At 40.7% G+C, this 16,412-nt stretch overlaps 2 protein-coding genes across 11 annotated transcripts in view; both read left to right on the top strand.

The window, feature by feature from the left end:
• The window catches only part of LOC125761953 (ephrin type-B receptor 1), a 73,170-nt gene extending 57,773 nt beyond the window's left edge, over nucleotides 1-15,397 (top strand). For 6 of the 10 annotated variants that reach the window (XM_049423601.1, XM_049423593.1, XM_049423577.1 and 3 more), the window contains 9 exons: nucleotides 1,807-3,131; nucleotides 3,208-3,482; nucleotides 3,564-3,635; nucleotides 3,723-3,827; nucleotides 5,261-5,308; nucleotides 6,772-6,945; nucleotides 7,056-7,522; nucleotides 7,591-8,346; nucleotides 8,429-15,397. In XM_049423601.1, coding sequence (XP_049279558.1) covers nucleotides 1,807-3,131; nucleotides 3,208-3,482; nucleotides 3,564-3,635; nucleotides 3,723-3,827; nucleotides 5,261-5,308; nucleotides 6,772-6,945; nucleotides 7,056-7,522; nucleotides 7,591-8,346; nucleotides 8,429-8,533 — 3,327 coding nt within the window. In that variant the 3' untranslated portion in view covers nucleotides 8,534-15,397. Of the gene's footprint in view, nucleotides 1-1,806; nucleotides 3,132-3,207; nucleotides 3,483-3,563; nucleotides 3,636-3,722; nucleotides 3,828-4,494; nucleotides 4,513-5,260; nucleotides 5,309-6,771; nucleotides 6,946-7,055; nucleotides 7,523-7,590; nucleotides 8,347-8,428 lie in introns of all 10 variants that reach the window. The other 4 variants (XM_049423625.1, XM_049423643.1, XM_049423651.1 and 1 more) reach the window with 4 other exon arrangements.
• A 656-nt stretch (nucleotides 15,398-16,053) lies between these two features.
• LOC125762056 (homeobox protein slou) overlaps nucleotides 16,054-16,412 on the top strand; it is a 104,609-nt gene continuing 104,250 nt past the window's right edge. Inside the window, exon 1 of the mRNA XM_049423783.1 lies at nucleotides 16,054-16,346. The gene's annotated coding sequence lies outside the window, so the exon portion shown is untranslated. The remainder of the gene's footprint in view (nucleotides 16,347-16,412) is intronic.

The following is a 16,412-nucleotide window of genomic DNA, read 5'->3' as shown; positions in this document are numbered from 1 at the left end:
CCCGTGTGAACACAGACACACGCGCGCGCACACACAATTTCCGACATAGTGAATGACGTAAACCCGGTTGTTATTGCCGGGGATTTTAACGCTTGGGTTACCGAATGGGGCAGCTAGCGAACAAACTGCAGAGGCTAAGTGATACTAGAAAGTTTCGCGAGGCTGAATCTAGCAATAGCAAACGTGGATTCTACCCCCACATTCAAAATGTATGAGATATCATCAGTTATCGATCTGACATTCTGCAGCCATGCCTTAGTGCAGTGGCCTCCAAACTTTTTAGATGGCGGGCCGCTTTGAGTGGAATAGCCAAAGCTGAGGGCCAATTTCGGCATCTCTCGGGAGGGCCTTAGTTTGGAGACCCCTGCCTTAGCGCATTACATGAATTGGAGAGTATGCAGTACAGCGTTATCCGATACACGCTTGAAGAAAAAATCCCGGGAAGAAATTTCACAAGAATCACGTAGCTGTCAGGGTTCGTGGGCTGGAGAACGAAGAGCTTCATCCAGGATCTCTTTTTGAAGTTGCTATACTTCGGCGTGTTCTCGAGTACCTTTTCGGCCTCTGAGTCAGTGACTGCGATTTCTAAAGTCTGCAATACAAACATGCCGAAAAAGAGTCTGGGAATGCATTCTCGACATACAGTCTGCTGGCTATATCTATACTCTGATATGGTCATGCAGCTCATGAATTAGTTCTTTCAAAAGCACCTTGAGTATGCCTGTAACAACGCCACCCAGACTGTTAACTCGCTAGTGGCGATTATGCCTAACATCGGTGACCTAAGAAGCAATTGCAGACGCATCCTTGCAAATGTGGCCATTTCACTATTGCGCTACAACGCCATGAATACCGCACGCACGCACGTACGCACACACATGATAACTTGTTGGGAGAAGATCAACCCAACAGGTGTATGAGCATTTATGTGGCATGCTCCAAAAAAAAACAACTCCCGAGTTGGTTCAGTTTACATAGCCCAAACCCAGTGTCAGAGGGACTGATGTTGCCACGAGCGACTGGCTGCTGGTGTACGTGTTCCATCCACGCAAGGGCGGGCGGGATCGATGGAAATAATGGGAAGTCGAACGGCGGTAATGGGACACTCTGGGCAAAAACCTGTTTGCGGTTCGGTGTACCAACACCGTTGTCTGGTTTTCTTATAGCAGTGTATCGAAGCATATACCGGGTGAAGAGTTGTAGTCATCCATTTGGAAATCGAATCATTAAAGCTTTGGTGTGACTACCCACAAAAAAACTGTATGTCTGGTGCTCTCATCGTTGGTCGTCGATCAAAATGGAGCAAAAGGCAGAAGACGTTAGATATCAATTTATACAAGCATAATATCGTTTAGATTTAGATAGAAATTCTATCGTAGCGTCACCAGGTACTATCTATGGTGTATCAGCTTTTATGGGTATACTTTTATTTTTGTTAGAGGAAATACGTCTAGTTTTTTTTGGAAACTCAATCTCAATCATTGGTCAAACTAAATTGTCACTTAATTTTTGTAATTAAATATTCACAACCTTTATCGACTGAAGGTCTACAGCTTGCATTACTTTATATAGTAATAATATTATTTTGGAACCTTTGTCGCTTATCACATACATCACCGGGCCGCCCCCTGTCCCTAGGACACATCATATCCGTATTAAAAATGAAAAAAGTGTTGAAAATAACCCTTATGCTTTCTGATAGAACCACAGTTCAGTGTACGATTGCGATGATTAATTTTTCAATTATTAGCGTTTCGAAAACTAATAAATCGTTTTTGTTTTCTATTTTCTCGTTTTAAACTGCAGTGGGTCGAGGAATCGTTCACCAACTTCGTAAAGGGCATCAACTGGCGCAGCTACGTGGTTTGCGATGTGGCGTACAATAACGTGAACAACTGGCTGTGGTCACCGTTCATCGATCGGGGACCGGCGAATCGGCTGTACATCGAGATACACTTCACCATCCGGGACTGTTCGCTGTTTCCCGGCAATGCGCTGTCGTGCAAGGAAACGTTCAGCTTGCTGTTTTATGAGTTCGATGCAGCGACCCGGGAACCGCCACCGTGGCAACCGGAAAGCTACAAGCTGATCGGGCGCATTGCCGCCGGCGAGGGCCGATTCAACCAGAACTCGGACGTGGACATTAACGTGGAGGTGAAGAGTATCGCCGTCACGAAGAAGGGCGTCTACTTTGCGTTCCGGGACCAGGGCGCCTGCATTAGCGTGCTCGCGGTGAAGGTGTACTACATTACCTGCCCGGCAGTGACCGTCAACTTTGCGCACTTCAACGAAACGCCAACCGGGCGCGAGGTGACGATCATCGAGCAGCAGATGGGTGTGTGCGTGGAGAATGCGGAAGCGTACGAAACGCCAACCTACCTGTGCAAGGGTGACGGCAAGTGGACCATTCTGACCGGTGGATGCCGGTGCAAGGTCGGGTACGAGCCGGATGCGGACAAGCAGACGTGCAACGTGTGCCCGGTCGGGAAGTTCCGGTCGGCGGAGGTGCGCACCTGCACGATCTGTCCACTGAATTCGAAAACAAACAAGGTCGGATCGCCATTCTGTCCGTGTTTGAGTGGCCACTACCGTCATCCGCGGGACGGCAAGCATATGCCGTGTTATAAACCGCCAGGACCACCAACCAACCTGACGCTGCTGTTTATCGACCAGACCAGTGCCATCCTATCGTGGAATGCGCCGCAGCGTGCGGCCGACGAACAGCTGGACAGTAAATTCCGTAGCGATATTGTGTTTCGCGTGCGCTGTGCTGCTTGCACGTCGAACGTAGTGTTCAATCCATCGAGCGAAACGTTTAATGATACGAAGCTGACGCTGACGAACCTCGAACCGGTTACAACCTACACGGTACAGGTGCATTCGCAGCACGGTGTGTCCTACCCGATCGTAACACCGGACGGTGCGCACGGTGCTGGCGGGTACGAGAACGGCAGCGTAGTGTCAGGTGCTGCGGCTGGCGGATACCACGCAACCGAACCGCCCATGGTGATGGTAAATGCGCGTGCCGGCGGTTCCGGTTCCTCGTCCGATCTGGATGACATTAAGACGGAGTTTGCTGAAATCACATTCACCACCGAATCGGCCATTCTCAGCACGGTGTTTAACGTGAAGTAAGTTAAATCCATTCTAGTTTATGGGAACGAAATTTGATAACATTTCCTTTTTGTATGGCTATCATTTCCCCAGAGTTGTACAGATCACGAACAAGGACGTCGATCTTGTGTGGGATAAACCGATCCACAGCGATTCACCGATTGAGTATTACGAGGTTCGGTGGTTCCCCAAGTCGGAAGTGGACGCGATGAATAAGTCGGTGCTGAGCACCAAGGAATCGAAGATCCACATTGGCGATCTGCTCGAAAACACCGAGTATGGGTTTCAGGTGCGCTGCAAAACACTCAACGGTTGGGGTACCTTTAGCAACATTGTGTATGCACAAACGCATCAAAGTGTCAGTCCGGGTACGAGCTGCTTCTGTCGCCGTTCCATCTACAAGCTGCTAATTTTGTTTCTGTTTTCCCTTCCATGTACACATTCACCAGTGTATGATGATTCGTTCCAGATGCGTATCGTGGCGGGCACGACAGTGACCGTGGTGTTCATCTTGGTGCTGGGTATGATACATCGATTCTGTCTGGTCGAAGCCGTAACCTTGCCACTGAAACATGCACTAACTGTTATTTTGTTTTTTATTATTTTAGTGATCGTTATTACGGTGGTATTTCTTCGCTCGAAGAATCACGATGAGATTGACAAGAAAACCAACAATCATCTACCATTACCGTTGGATTACGCGAGCAACGAAGGTATTACAACAGTTGATGTTGTTCTTCATTGTCCTACCTTCTACCGTAAAGTATCTCAAACAAAAAGGTGTCCCTTCCCTCCCATTATGTTGCTCCTTTCGCGTTTCCCTCCTTTCAACCGTGTGCATTCCTATAGCTTGTGTGTGTGTGTTTGTGTATTGCATGAAGCGCTCTAATTTATAGGATAAGGATCAACGTTGCCGGTCGCGATCGTTTTCATTCTACAAAAAAAGTCGTAACGCGAGAAACGATGTCCGAAACAGTGTGATAGAAAGTAATTCCATATCGTGGCCTAAATACCTTAACTTGTTAGACTGTTCTTACAATGATCCTGAAACATTCAATCCAGTGTGTTACGGTGATGTGTGATGTGGTGATGTGGTGATGTGGTCATCGAAGGCTAGCTATATGTTATCGGTTAAACAATTTCATACGAAAAAAGCTCAGGGGAAACAACTTTACACTTACAACGAGCAATTAAGCAATTATTTTGTTCCTTTTTTATGTGCAATATTCTCTTTTTATCTCTCTCTCTTTCTCTTTCTCTCTCACTTTCTTTTTCTATTTTCCCCATCGTTGTGATTGGACATAACATCATAACAACAAAAAACAAAATTGTTACACTATACCATTACCCACCATATCCTTCTACAACCGAATTCAAAAGGACTCGTAGTAACATATAGTAAGTGTTAAAGTTAGTGCGCTACATTTTGTGCACAGTTTCTCAAACCTGTTTTGTTGTTTATGGTTCCAAATCCGTAGTACTTTGTTGGCTCAATTTGTTTGCGCTTAAACGTTGTGGCTGTGGTTCCGTTTGTATGGTTGTGTTCGCGTTACACAGTTGAAGTGTATTTTGGTTCGTTGTATTTCGTACGTATTACACTGGACTTGTGCCGAAAACAACGTAATCATACCCTGATAGGGTTTAGTTTTTAGACCGTTGAGTTGCTATTTCAAACACCATTTACAATTGAAGAATAATGTGCTATAAAGATTTTAAAACTCTTTATAGTTTTTTTCACTTTCTCTCACGTCTTGATCTTTCTTTCACGTGCTTGGTTAACAAAAAAGTATTATGTGTTATTTATGTTCATTTTATATTTTTTCGCTCGATACATGTTCTCCTTCAATCTTTGCAACCGTGGATTTGTTCCTCCCACCCTTTCTCTCTCTCTCTCTCTCTCTCTCTCTCTCTCTTACTCTCTTTATTTCTCTTATTTTTGTATGTTTCATCTGTGTGCATCATGTATGTGCGTGTGTGAGTTCTGTCTACTGATTCCATAACCGTTGTCACACGATTGAATGTCCTTCTGTTGTCGATTATTTTTGCAATATTTGTATGTGTTATCTTCGCTACTGTACACGTTTTTTTAATTATGCTATTTATTTATGTTCCCTATACACGTGCGCTTTTCGACAACCTCTCTTAGTTCACGCAATGGACACGACCCCGATAGTCAAAACGATGAAAAGCAATGGTAAATTTTGACGCCTATTTTTTCTTTCCTACCTACTGTTTGCAACGTTTCATTTTAAAAACACTTTCTAATTTGGGGAAGGGACGTTGGGTCCTTATTATTGCGTGCCTACTGCTACGATACTTCTTAACTGTATTTCAAAATCTTATAACCACCATCTATGGCGTGATATTTCATTCGGCGAGAATCGAAGTTGTTCAATCGCCCATTCATTCATTTCGGTGGAAAATTTTGCTTTCTACATAAGTTAGCCGTATTGCCTACGCTGTATTATGCTTCCGTTTGTCCTAATAACACATCATTGAGCTAGTAATTAACAATAGTACAGGTGTTTTTCCACCATTTTTTACAACAATCCAAGACTAATGTCCCAAGAAGTGTTTTGAAAGTTGTTTAACGTGTATTAGTTTTATATGTTTTTCCTTAAAGGTCTATTAAATCTTTTTATTAATGTAATAGCTTGAATTGTATTGTATGTTGATTGTATTTTTATAGTCATATATTATTCATGGCATTCATGATTATGAAATTATGTAAAATATTGAAAAAAATATTAAAATAACTAGAAAAATGATACAAATTCTAGAATAACCCTGTGTAGTTGCAAAATCAAAAGAGAGCATATTTAACACTCTACTACCTTATTCCACCTAAACCTTCCCATAACCCTTCGCTGGAGAGAAACAAAAACTAGCTACAAAAACCAAAAGAACAAACAACCGCTTTGTAACTAATTTGCTTTCTTTATTTTTCTTTTTTTCTTTTCTTTTCTCCTACATTTTTGGCTGTGTGGTCCTTCGTATAATTTCAACAACAAAAATATATATAAATATATAAATCGCTTGCATACATTTATTTCATAATAATATAAACAACAACGAAAAATCATATATCTGCTCATAATAATTACACAATTATCTAAAAAATTGACTAATTTTCTACAACCGCAACTGCATGTTGTTTACACGCGGATTGCTAAAATGTTTCGCGTTTTAAATGATAACATTATGACATGGTTTATCATCCAACCAACCGAACGATGCTGGTTTGGTGTTGCGAACTATGTACGTTTCGCGTTTTCGTGCTATTTTTTGCTAAATTTTTTTTTCACCTCAATGCTTTCGCTTCATCGCCATTTTTGTGTTTGTTGTTTGATTTTTCACCTATGCGTGTGTGTCCTTGCACGCGTATACGCTGGCTGCGCCGTGGCGAAATGTAACATTATTTGTTTGTATTTGCTTTTGCTTTCTGTACCGCTTGCTTGAATTTTCCGTACTATTGTTGCGTTTTTGTTGGTGATACGCTGCTGTGTAACTTGCTATTATTCGTGTGTGTTTGTGTTTTTTTTTATTTTTACTGGGTGTGTGCTTTTTTTTTGCCTCCGCTATCACTTACGTACTGATTTGCTTTGCATTTCCGTGTAATTGTGCCGGAAATTTAAAAAAACAACAAACAAAAATAAGGTGGTTCATACGGATATTACCGTCAACGTCGTAATAATTTTGCAGTGACCACACCGTTGTTCGGTACCAGCCGGAGCTATGTCGATCCGCATACGTATGAGGATCCAAACCAGGCGATACGCGAGTTTGCCCGGGAGATTGACGCGAGCTACATCACCATCGAGGCTATCATCGGTGAGTTATTGGGATGTACCGATAGTGCAGTAAAATCCCTAAAAAATTGAAGTAACATTGCATTGTTTGTTTTTTCCGCTCATTGAATTAATCTTTTTTGTCTACGGCAGGTGGCGGTGAGTTTGGTGATGTGTGTCGTGGCCGACTAAAGGTTCCGCCGAATTTTGTGCAGGAGATAGATGTGGCAATCAAAACGCTCAAGCCGGGCTCGTCGGAAAAGGCACGCTGTGACTTCCTAACCGAGGCCTCGATAATGGGACAGTTCGAGCATCCGAACGTGATCTTCCTGCAGGGTGTGGTAACACGCTCGAACCCGGTGATGATCATTACCGAGTACATGGAGAACGGCAGTCTCGATACGTTCCTGCGCGCGAACGATGGTAAATTCCAGACGATCCAGCTGATCGGCATGCTGCGCGGTATTGCCGCCGGTATGACCTATCTGAGCGACATGAACTACGTCCATCGGGATCTGGCCGCACGGAACGTGCTGGTCAATTCATTGCTGGTGTGCAAAATCGCAGACTTTGGATTGTCACGTGAGATCGAAAATGCAAGCGACGCGTACACGACACGGGTATGCATTTACCGTTTGAGCGTTGTCTGCATACAATTTAATTGTATTTTTTATTTTTGTTTTTCAAGGGTGGGAAAATACCAGTCCGCTGGACGGCACCGGAAGCGATAGCGTTCCGCAAGTTTACCTCCGCGTCAGATGTGTGGTCGTACGGTGTGGTACTGTGGGAGGTAATGTCGTTCGGCGAACGGCCGTACTGGAACTGGTCGAACCAGGATGTGATAAAGAGCATCGAGAAGGGTTACCGGTTGCCAGCGCCCATGGATTGCCCGGAGGCGCTATACCAGCTAATGCTGGACTGCTGGCAGAAGCAGCGTACGCATCGCCCCACCTTTGCCAGCATCACGCAAACGCTCGACAATCTGGCACGGCAACCGCAAGTGCTGCTAACGACGCGCAACTCACCGGATAATCCGGTCGCCCGCATGGGGACGGCTGGTGTACCGGATGACCTCACGCAAGAGATGCTTGCGGCCAGCGCTGGTGGTGGTGTGGTGGTGGGCGTGCTGGGCGGTAGTTCGCAACAGCAACAACAACAGCAGCAACAGCAGCAGCAGCAACAGCAACAACGGGCTGCCACACTGATGATGGGAGGCGGTAGTGGTACGACTGAGCGCGTGCTTAATAATGGTAGCAGTACCACAAACGTACCCGGTTCGATGGGTACGCTCGGTTCGACCGTTGGTGGGCTGAGCAATACCGGCACAATGTCCGGTACGGGTAATCCCGGTATCTTTATCAGCACTGATCTGTGGCTAGAGGGCATCAAAATGTCGCGCTATTCGCAGCATTTTAAGGAGGCCGGTCTCGTCACGGCACAACAGGTACGTTTGCACTGATAGGGGGCAGAATTTCTGACGTTCGGTTCCACAGTGTACTAATAAGTGTATTTATTTGCTTCCGTAGCTTTCCCGGCTCACAGCTCAACAGCTATCCGATATGGGCATTACGTTGGTAGGCCACCAGAAGAAAATACTCCACCAGGCTCGACAGATTGATACCATCATCTAAGTCGCGTCCGTGTGTGATTTTTTTTCTCACTCCTCAAGATCATTCCGTACATACACACCTACACAAAGAGACTAGCACCAAGAAATGCGATCGGTTCAATGCATTTTACCAAATGCTGGTCGCGGGGTTCAAATAGCAACACAAATAACTGTCTGGAATAGAGGACGCTAGATAGTTAGGCTAGGTGTTTCCACAGCCGGTTCATAACCAACTTCCAATGAAAACGGTATTTTAAACAGTGTATATCGTCAGAAGGCGAGGATAGACGTTACGAGCAAATGTCGTATGATTTCAAATGCTCCTTACAGTATGATTTTAGAATTCCATCAATTCCTCTCGAACGCATTTACATCACAGACTGCTCTACTTTTTGATAGAACCTTTTTAAATTGATATCGAACATGTGTAGTTCAAGATTTGTTTAGAATGCTTATCATCATCCTATAAGCCACCGCAGATGATATCACTACAGTTTAAGATTGTTTTGGTTTAGTCTACTGGTTCGAAATTAGCTCCACCTGTGTTACTATCCATGCGAATGCTAAGCAATTAACACAAAATACTCATATCCATCTCAGTGTACTCAACGAAACAAACGAAACCACAAAATGCTCGCTCCAATTGCTAGGCAAAACTCGAGACACATCCGTATACTTAATCAGGGGAAACAAAGCAGAAAAAACATTCGTTCCCTTCACTCATCGAGTATTTGTGGGATGGCACTATACTCCGCCGCGGTAGTCTCCCCGTCTTCTCTGCTAGCATCGCATTTATTTACCTATCCTGTACCAGCAGGGTGTTTCATTTAGTTTCGCAAAATAATGAGCAAATTGGCGTATAATATAAATCTTGATCGTGTTTGTAGATATAGCGCGCAGTAGAATAATCTCGCGATACATTTAAGTTATGTTCTCTGTGTTTTTATTAAGCAGAGAAGAAAATGTTTTACCTTAGTTTTGTATGCGCTCTCAGTGAACTTGTGTTACTTATTCGTTGGCATTTTTTTTAAATACATATGTACATTTTAGGTGGTATCGAGATGTCCTTTTGAAGAAACTCCGGACAGAGACTGACACACGGACTGAGGGTGGAATAGAATGACGTGAACAAGTAAATTTTATAGCCAGGGCAAAAGGTAGCACTGTTAGTGGCAACAGTTATAGATTGATAACAAAACAAAAACCGAAAAAAGAAAGGAACTCGAACGTAAATGACAGGGTAAAAGGATGATATCAAACGCATGCACACAGTCAGAGTGCAAAAACGAATGGTCAGAGAACGGCGATAGGTGGTAGCATCAACAATGTGATTTTTATACATCATAGTAATTAGATAGTTGGCTTTTTATTTCGAAGTAGTTTTTTTTCTTTCGCGTTTATTTTAAATGTTAATTTTGTAATCCCCCTCACCGATTGCTGCTCCGGTTGTAAACCACACGCGGATCATTCCGATCAACACGATTCGTCCTACTCATTTGAAAAGGGTTTTTTAAATCTCTTGCTCTCTCTTGTAACATGGTAACGTTCGGGTACGCGTTGAGTATCGGCTAGCTGGATTGCCGTTTGGTGGGTTTTCTTTGCAATCATTGTTTTGCTAATTGTTCGTCATCCAACTGTAGATGAGATGGAAAGAGCATCTACCCTACCAAGACACAAAACCAACATAAATACCGAATGGATCATTTACTTTTTTCTTCCACCCACACAAAGGAATGGAATAGACAGTCGTTGTGTATAGAGCATTTAATTTAAATTGTCTTAGTTTTTATTTTTTGAAATTCATTTTATATATAATGCTGAGAAGTGGATACAATAACCGTACGCATCTCAATGCGCATTTACAACTACCAGAACCGATTAGTGAGACTAAATCCAGGTGGCAGGAAACTAACTACGCAAAAGAGCGTTTTCTTTCTGTTGGGCGTTTTTGGGTTTAACATGTAGCGTAATGTTCACGATTTTGTTAAATCTCTGCCTCTGTATCACAGGAAAGGGATTGTGCGTCGAGGATGAACATTTGTGTTTGCTTCCTTGTATGTATTCAATAGTTTTCCAACTCGTAGACACACACCGCATCGGATATCTGTGGATTGAATGTTTTTTTATTCAAGTGTTATGTCTGTTTATGTTATGTCGTGTTTATGTTTTCATTTCAGAAATGCTCGAATTGTACTTGCATGCCACTCTCTCGCTGTGGCTCATGGTAGAGGGAGGGCTTGTGGTCCGCCATACATACATTTTATAGCACGCTATGCAAACTTACAATCAATCTTTCTTGGCTAAACAAAACAAAGAAATAAAAAAAGATAGCTATTTTGGTAGCTTACAGGTCTTGTGTTTATCATCCGTCAAAAGGGTTGCGGGTGTCTACACCGGTGTTTGTATGAAGATTTGATTGAAAGACAAATGTGTCAGGATCAGGTATATGCATATATACCCGGGCTGTAAATATACATCCGTAGTAGGAGTAGACGAAATTCACACAAAATTAAGATGAGACGAACTGCAATAGTGTAAAATAACAATCATAATAGTGGTTTCGTTAATGACATCAGATAAGATTGAATAGTAACATAAAAAAGATAAAAATGACATGCCAGATTTAGATTATGTACATTTCGTGGAACAAATAGTAACAGCGCAAGCAAAAACATAAGAAAAATTGGAAACAAAATGTTTGCACGAAACAAGTGAAAACACTCACACACATACACACCATGTAGGGACCGTTGACACTATAGCCTGTAAATATCGTTAGTAAAGGATAGTGGTTGCAAACGCTGTGTTTGATTTAGTGTCTAACCATGACAACAAAATCAGGTGCAACATCATGTGGAACAGTTGTCGCGAAACGTGAAAATAGCAAACAAAAACAGAAATCGTACAAAAAAGATGGCCATGGAAAAGGTGTGCATGTGTATGTGTGTGTGTGTGTGTGTGTTTATAGAAAAGAAGCAGCATAAAAACGTATCTTCAATTCCACTGTATTACGCGTTGGTATGTGAAAGATATGGCAAGCAAACAAAAAAAGAGAAGAAGGTACACCGAAAGCTATTAATGCAAAAGCTGCAAATGCTAAAAAACAGTGGATGCAATTAAAGAACAATAATGTTTTCGTCCATAGTCAAGTTTTCATATCGTAAATAGAATTTAAATCACAAAGTGTGAACGAAAATCCCGATCCGCGTGAAAAGAGAAAGAGAGGACACATTGTGAGACGGAACTTGGTCTAATGTTTGAGTGTAGTAGTGAGAGGCAAATGAATATAGTGTGTACAAAACAAGCGTCAGCATTTACATAAAATTATTTGATTCTATTTCTTTGATAATAGTCTACCAACGGTTAGTTACATTGATAATCTAATAAACTCCCGTTTTCGGATGTTTGCTTTGCATGTACATGTAATAATCGAGGATGTCTCCAATGCCATCTCTCTGTCCTGAGAAAAAGACGTCGACGAAACAAAACGGCATCGCAAATAAGGAACAGAACAACGAGCAAGGAATGGAGTATAATATGTACAACGGTAAAAGGAAAGCTAATACATATATTTATTATCGTACACGAAAAACAAAAACAGAAGTCTGATAGGAAAAGATGCTCTCTATTTTGTTCATCAATCGTCACGATATTAAGTTTAATGTAGAGCTTGTGCGTGTAGTTTTTTTTAAATTAAATTTAATTTGCTTTGGTTGTTAATCCGGCGGAATGTGTCTAGCTTAGGTTAGGATTTTGAAACCTTTCCCTCCAAAGCAAAGTATCTGGTTTTGCAAAGCTAGCAATGTTTAGTGCATCTCTTGAATTAGATGAATTGTGGCGTTGAAGGGTCGTTTATTTACGAACAAGAACCGCAAGGGTAATACTGATTGCCGAATCACGCGACAAAAATACTCACAGGGCCCCGATGGAAGAGCAAACCGGTAGGGGCGAACGCAAATGAAACAAAAATACGCCAATATATGATAAGACTGTAATTTATAGCAATACCGAAATGTAAATGGGCTAACGTTGAGATTTAAAGAGAAGGATAAAACACAAACAAAAAAATAAGGTCAAAATACATGTAAGCCTACTTTTGATTTGAACTGTAACACTCTCCAACTAGCTAGCAAGGGTTCGCGCGCGAACGATTAGAGAAAGGAAGAAAAAACGCAAAACCTTTATACATTATTAAAACGTGCAAAGAACGCGTTGCATTGAACGAGTGCAAAGAACGTAGCTGCAAAAACAAATTTGATAAATAGTATTTTTGCCGTTCTGCGATTAGCAACTATTTTAGAGTGCGATTTATCTCTTATTGTTTCCTTTATTTGTTCGGTTTTTATTTCTTCAACTTCTTCATTTAATCGCGAAGCAGTCAAAATACTTAATTTTGAAGCGAGCTTTGAAGACGTTTGCGTTTGTGACTGATGACCGCGTTTTAGTTTTTAGCCTTCCAGGCAGCCAAGAGCTTATTATTCTCAATTTTATTGCGCTATCTCATAACGGCAGTCGCAACTGCACGGAAGAAGAAGTTATTCATAAGCACAGGTGCAACAGAAGGGTAGGGGATGTTTTTAAAATAGAAAATAAAATGAAGCATATAATAATGACAGCTAGCAACAACAAAAAAAAACAAAGCAAACAATACAAAAATAGAAGAAAACATAATGAAAAGATCAGAAGACGCGATGCGCATCATATGTCAATGAACTCTTCTTTTGGAAAAAAACAAATGATGTATGAAAAATTCTCTTAGACATCGAAAGATATTGTGGCCGAGAAAAGGACCGGAGGCACCAGAGAAAGAGGTTACATACTTATAGAAGCAAATGAAACAAAACAAGAACAAAAGCACAGAGAAGAAGGAGCGTAAAGAGTAATTCTATATTAAATTAATAGGCAATTAAAAGCATTGACGAGCATTAACGTACATGAAGTTAATGAATAATTTAACATTATTTCTTCGACCGTAAGCAAAAGCGCTATTGGAGAAGGATGACAAAAAAAATAGGCAAACCAGAAAAAAAATTCTGCATAAAATGTTTGAAAGTATAAAGATAAATAAGGAAAAGAAGAAGAAAACAGAAAGTCTCTCCCTCCGAGTAGTAAAAGAAGTGGAAAACAAAAACACTTACTAAAAGTTTTGTTACATTTCCTCTTCTCGCTGACCTTCCCTGTTCTGCTCGGGCCATCTCTATATCGCCGTTTAAAGGTGGGCGACAATTCCAATTCCACGAAATGATATATATCGAATCGTATTAGTGGAAAAAAGAAAAAGATGATAGACACGAAAGGGTCTATCAAACCATCTTCTATTTACAGTAACTTATTTGGCTTTTTCACACAACGTTAGAACAATGCTGCAAAACATGCAAACATAATAAGTACAACATAAATTGATCGTACATCCACAGTTTTGCAGTAGTTAACACAGATATAAAAAGAACGGCAAAAAAGTGAAAGGGCAATTGGTGAGAGGGAGGCGAAAAAAAAACTATAACTAACAAACACAATCATCGTTTTAAAGTCAAGTAGCAAAAGAAGCTGGAGCAGCAAAGGAAAGAGATTATTAATGGTAAACAAAGTAACAGCAAAAACGCAATTCTGAGGTGTATGGAAGCGGGGCTTAAAAAAGAAAAGGATGAGATTGGGGGAAATTAAAAAAAGATACACATTTTAGCACGCCTAGGGTTTAAGAGTTGAAGCAATCGAGGGGGGGAGGGGGAGACAGCAAAACAGAAATGGGTAAAAGAATAAATTGTTCTTGGTGGTAAATCGTAAGTGAGCTCTGAGCGCAAACCAACCGACGATAGTAAATGTTAATGCCCATTAAGCAAACAAAGGATGCATGCTCGTGTGAGTATATGTGTGTGTGTGTGTGAATCATAATTCAAAACTGCAGTTAACGGGACAGTATTTTGATATGCAGCAGACGCATATGCAACAATAGAATACAATACTGATAAACATTCACTCACACACTCAGCCAGAAAAACAGGGAAAAAATAACACTAAACCGAACAGGAAAAGAAAAACCGGATGTAACACCGTTTAAATAATGTGTGTTTTAAATATTTATCTATTTTTCAGAACTTTTTGGATGATTCTTTCAGTTGTTTGGTTACAATAGCATTAACAGTAGGTCACAAAAAACCTTATTTTTGTACAGTGTTTTTCAACGTGATGCAAATGTTTTGTTTTAGCAACCGCTGCTATATTGTGTTTTAACTAATCGAAAATATTCATTTTATGTGTCAAAACAAAACAAAAGTAGCATAATTCTGAGTGTCTGTCGGTACACTGTCTGGCAAAACAGCACTACATGAAGAAAATCAAGAGAAGAAAAAAATACACACACACAAAACCGCAGCAAACGCAAATAGGAAAACAGGCAATATGGAAGTAACATTTGAAAAACAGAAATGCCACAGGATCGAATGTTGGGTGAAGGGTGAGTTACGTTTATCTGTAAATATATGTATAAACAAACTAATGAAATAGAATCGACACGGAAATGTGAAGAAAGGTATAGTAAACGGCTTAAGAATGTGTAAAAAAGCGAGCTGGAAGAAATATGTGGCTGAAGGAAGATGGAAGACGAGAGACGGAAAGCTACAGGCGTCCTTTCTGCCACCCCCAGCAAGCAAGCAATTATAGTGGGATTAGGGGGGCGGATTGGACGGTTGTATGAAAATGCATGCATGAACATAAACATGCAGTGCGTGAAAAAACAAAGTAAAAGAAAATCACAGAAAGGTAAACACTCGTTTGACACAATTACGGATGGAAGTAAAAGCAAAAAAGGGGTTAAGACAAAAAATAGTATTTATATAAATAAAACCATGAAGCAAAAAAAAACAAAAACACATTATAATGAAAACAAGTTGATTTTGAATGTATTTTTCCTGTAGTGTTATAGTGATAGTGCAAACTATGAGTGAACTATAGTGAACTATAGTGAAACTATAGTGAAGTATAGTTAAAATATAGTGAAGCGTTTTGTTCGTACACCGCCATTTGTTTTTCCACACTGTTAGCTTCTTGTGTGTAGAGCGCAAACTATGGCAGTACGCTAACTTCTTCAATTACATGACTATTGTCCGGATTTCATACCCCGTAAGTACGTAAATTATTTTACAAAATATTAAGAATGTCGTAAAAAGCAGAACAAAATGATTTATTTTAGTTTTTCTATGTTTTATTTGTAGTTAAAATGTATTTCGTTTCGCGAGATCATAGGATAAAAGCATACGTGGAAAGTTTATGATTTTCATTAGTGTTGCGCTTAATAAATCTTCTGAATAGAATCATTCATATGAATCTTCAGTGAAGAATCATTCAATTCATGAGTCGACTCCCAAAAGATTCATGAATCTTCGAAGATTCATGAATCCTGAAAGATTCATGCATCCTCAAAGATTCATGAATCATCAAAGATTTATGAATCCTCAAAGATTCATGATTTTGCGTATTTTTTAAGCTTCTTGCCTTCTTCTTCTTCTTGCCGCCCCAAGACGCAGCAAGGCACAGCCGTATCAAGGGCCAGGTCATTCTAACCGAACAAGAAGAAGAAGAAGCCAAGAGGCGTAAAGAATACGCAAAATCATGAATCTTTGAGGATTCATAGAACTTCGAGGATTTATGGATCTTCAAGGATTCATGAATCTGTTGGGATTCGACTCATGACTTGAACGATTCTTCACTGAAGATTCATATGAATGACTCTATTCAGAACATTCATTAAGCGCAACACTACGAATTTGATAATACTAATATCGCTGCCTATGCTAATTTCTTCAATTACATTGATTATTGTGCGGATTTCATACCCCGTAAGTATGTAAATTATTTTTTGAAATTGCCAAGAATGTCTTACAAGCAGAACAAAATTATTCATT

The sequence above is a fragment of the Anopheles funestus genome, chromosome X (assembly GCF_943734845.2).
Source record: "Anopheles funestus chromosome X, idAnoFuneDA-416_04, whole genome shotgun sequence".
NCBI lineage: Eukaryota > Metazoa > Arthropoda > Insecta > Diptera > Culicidae > Anopheles > Anopheles funestus.
The sequence above is the reverse complement of the archived record's forward strand: the minus strand, read 5'-3'. Positions and strand labels throughout refer to the sequence as shown.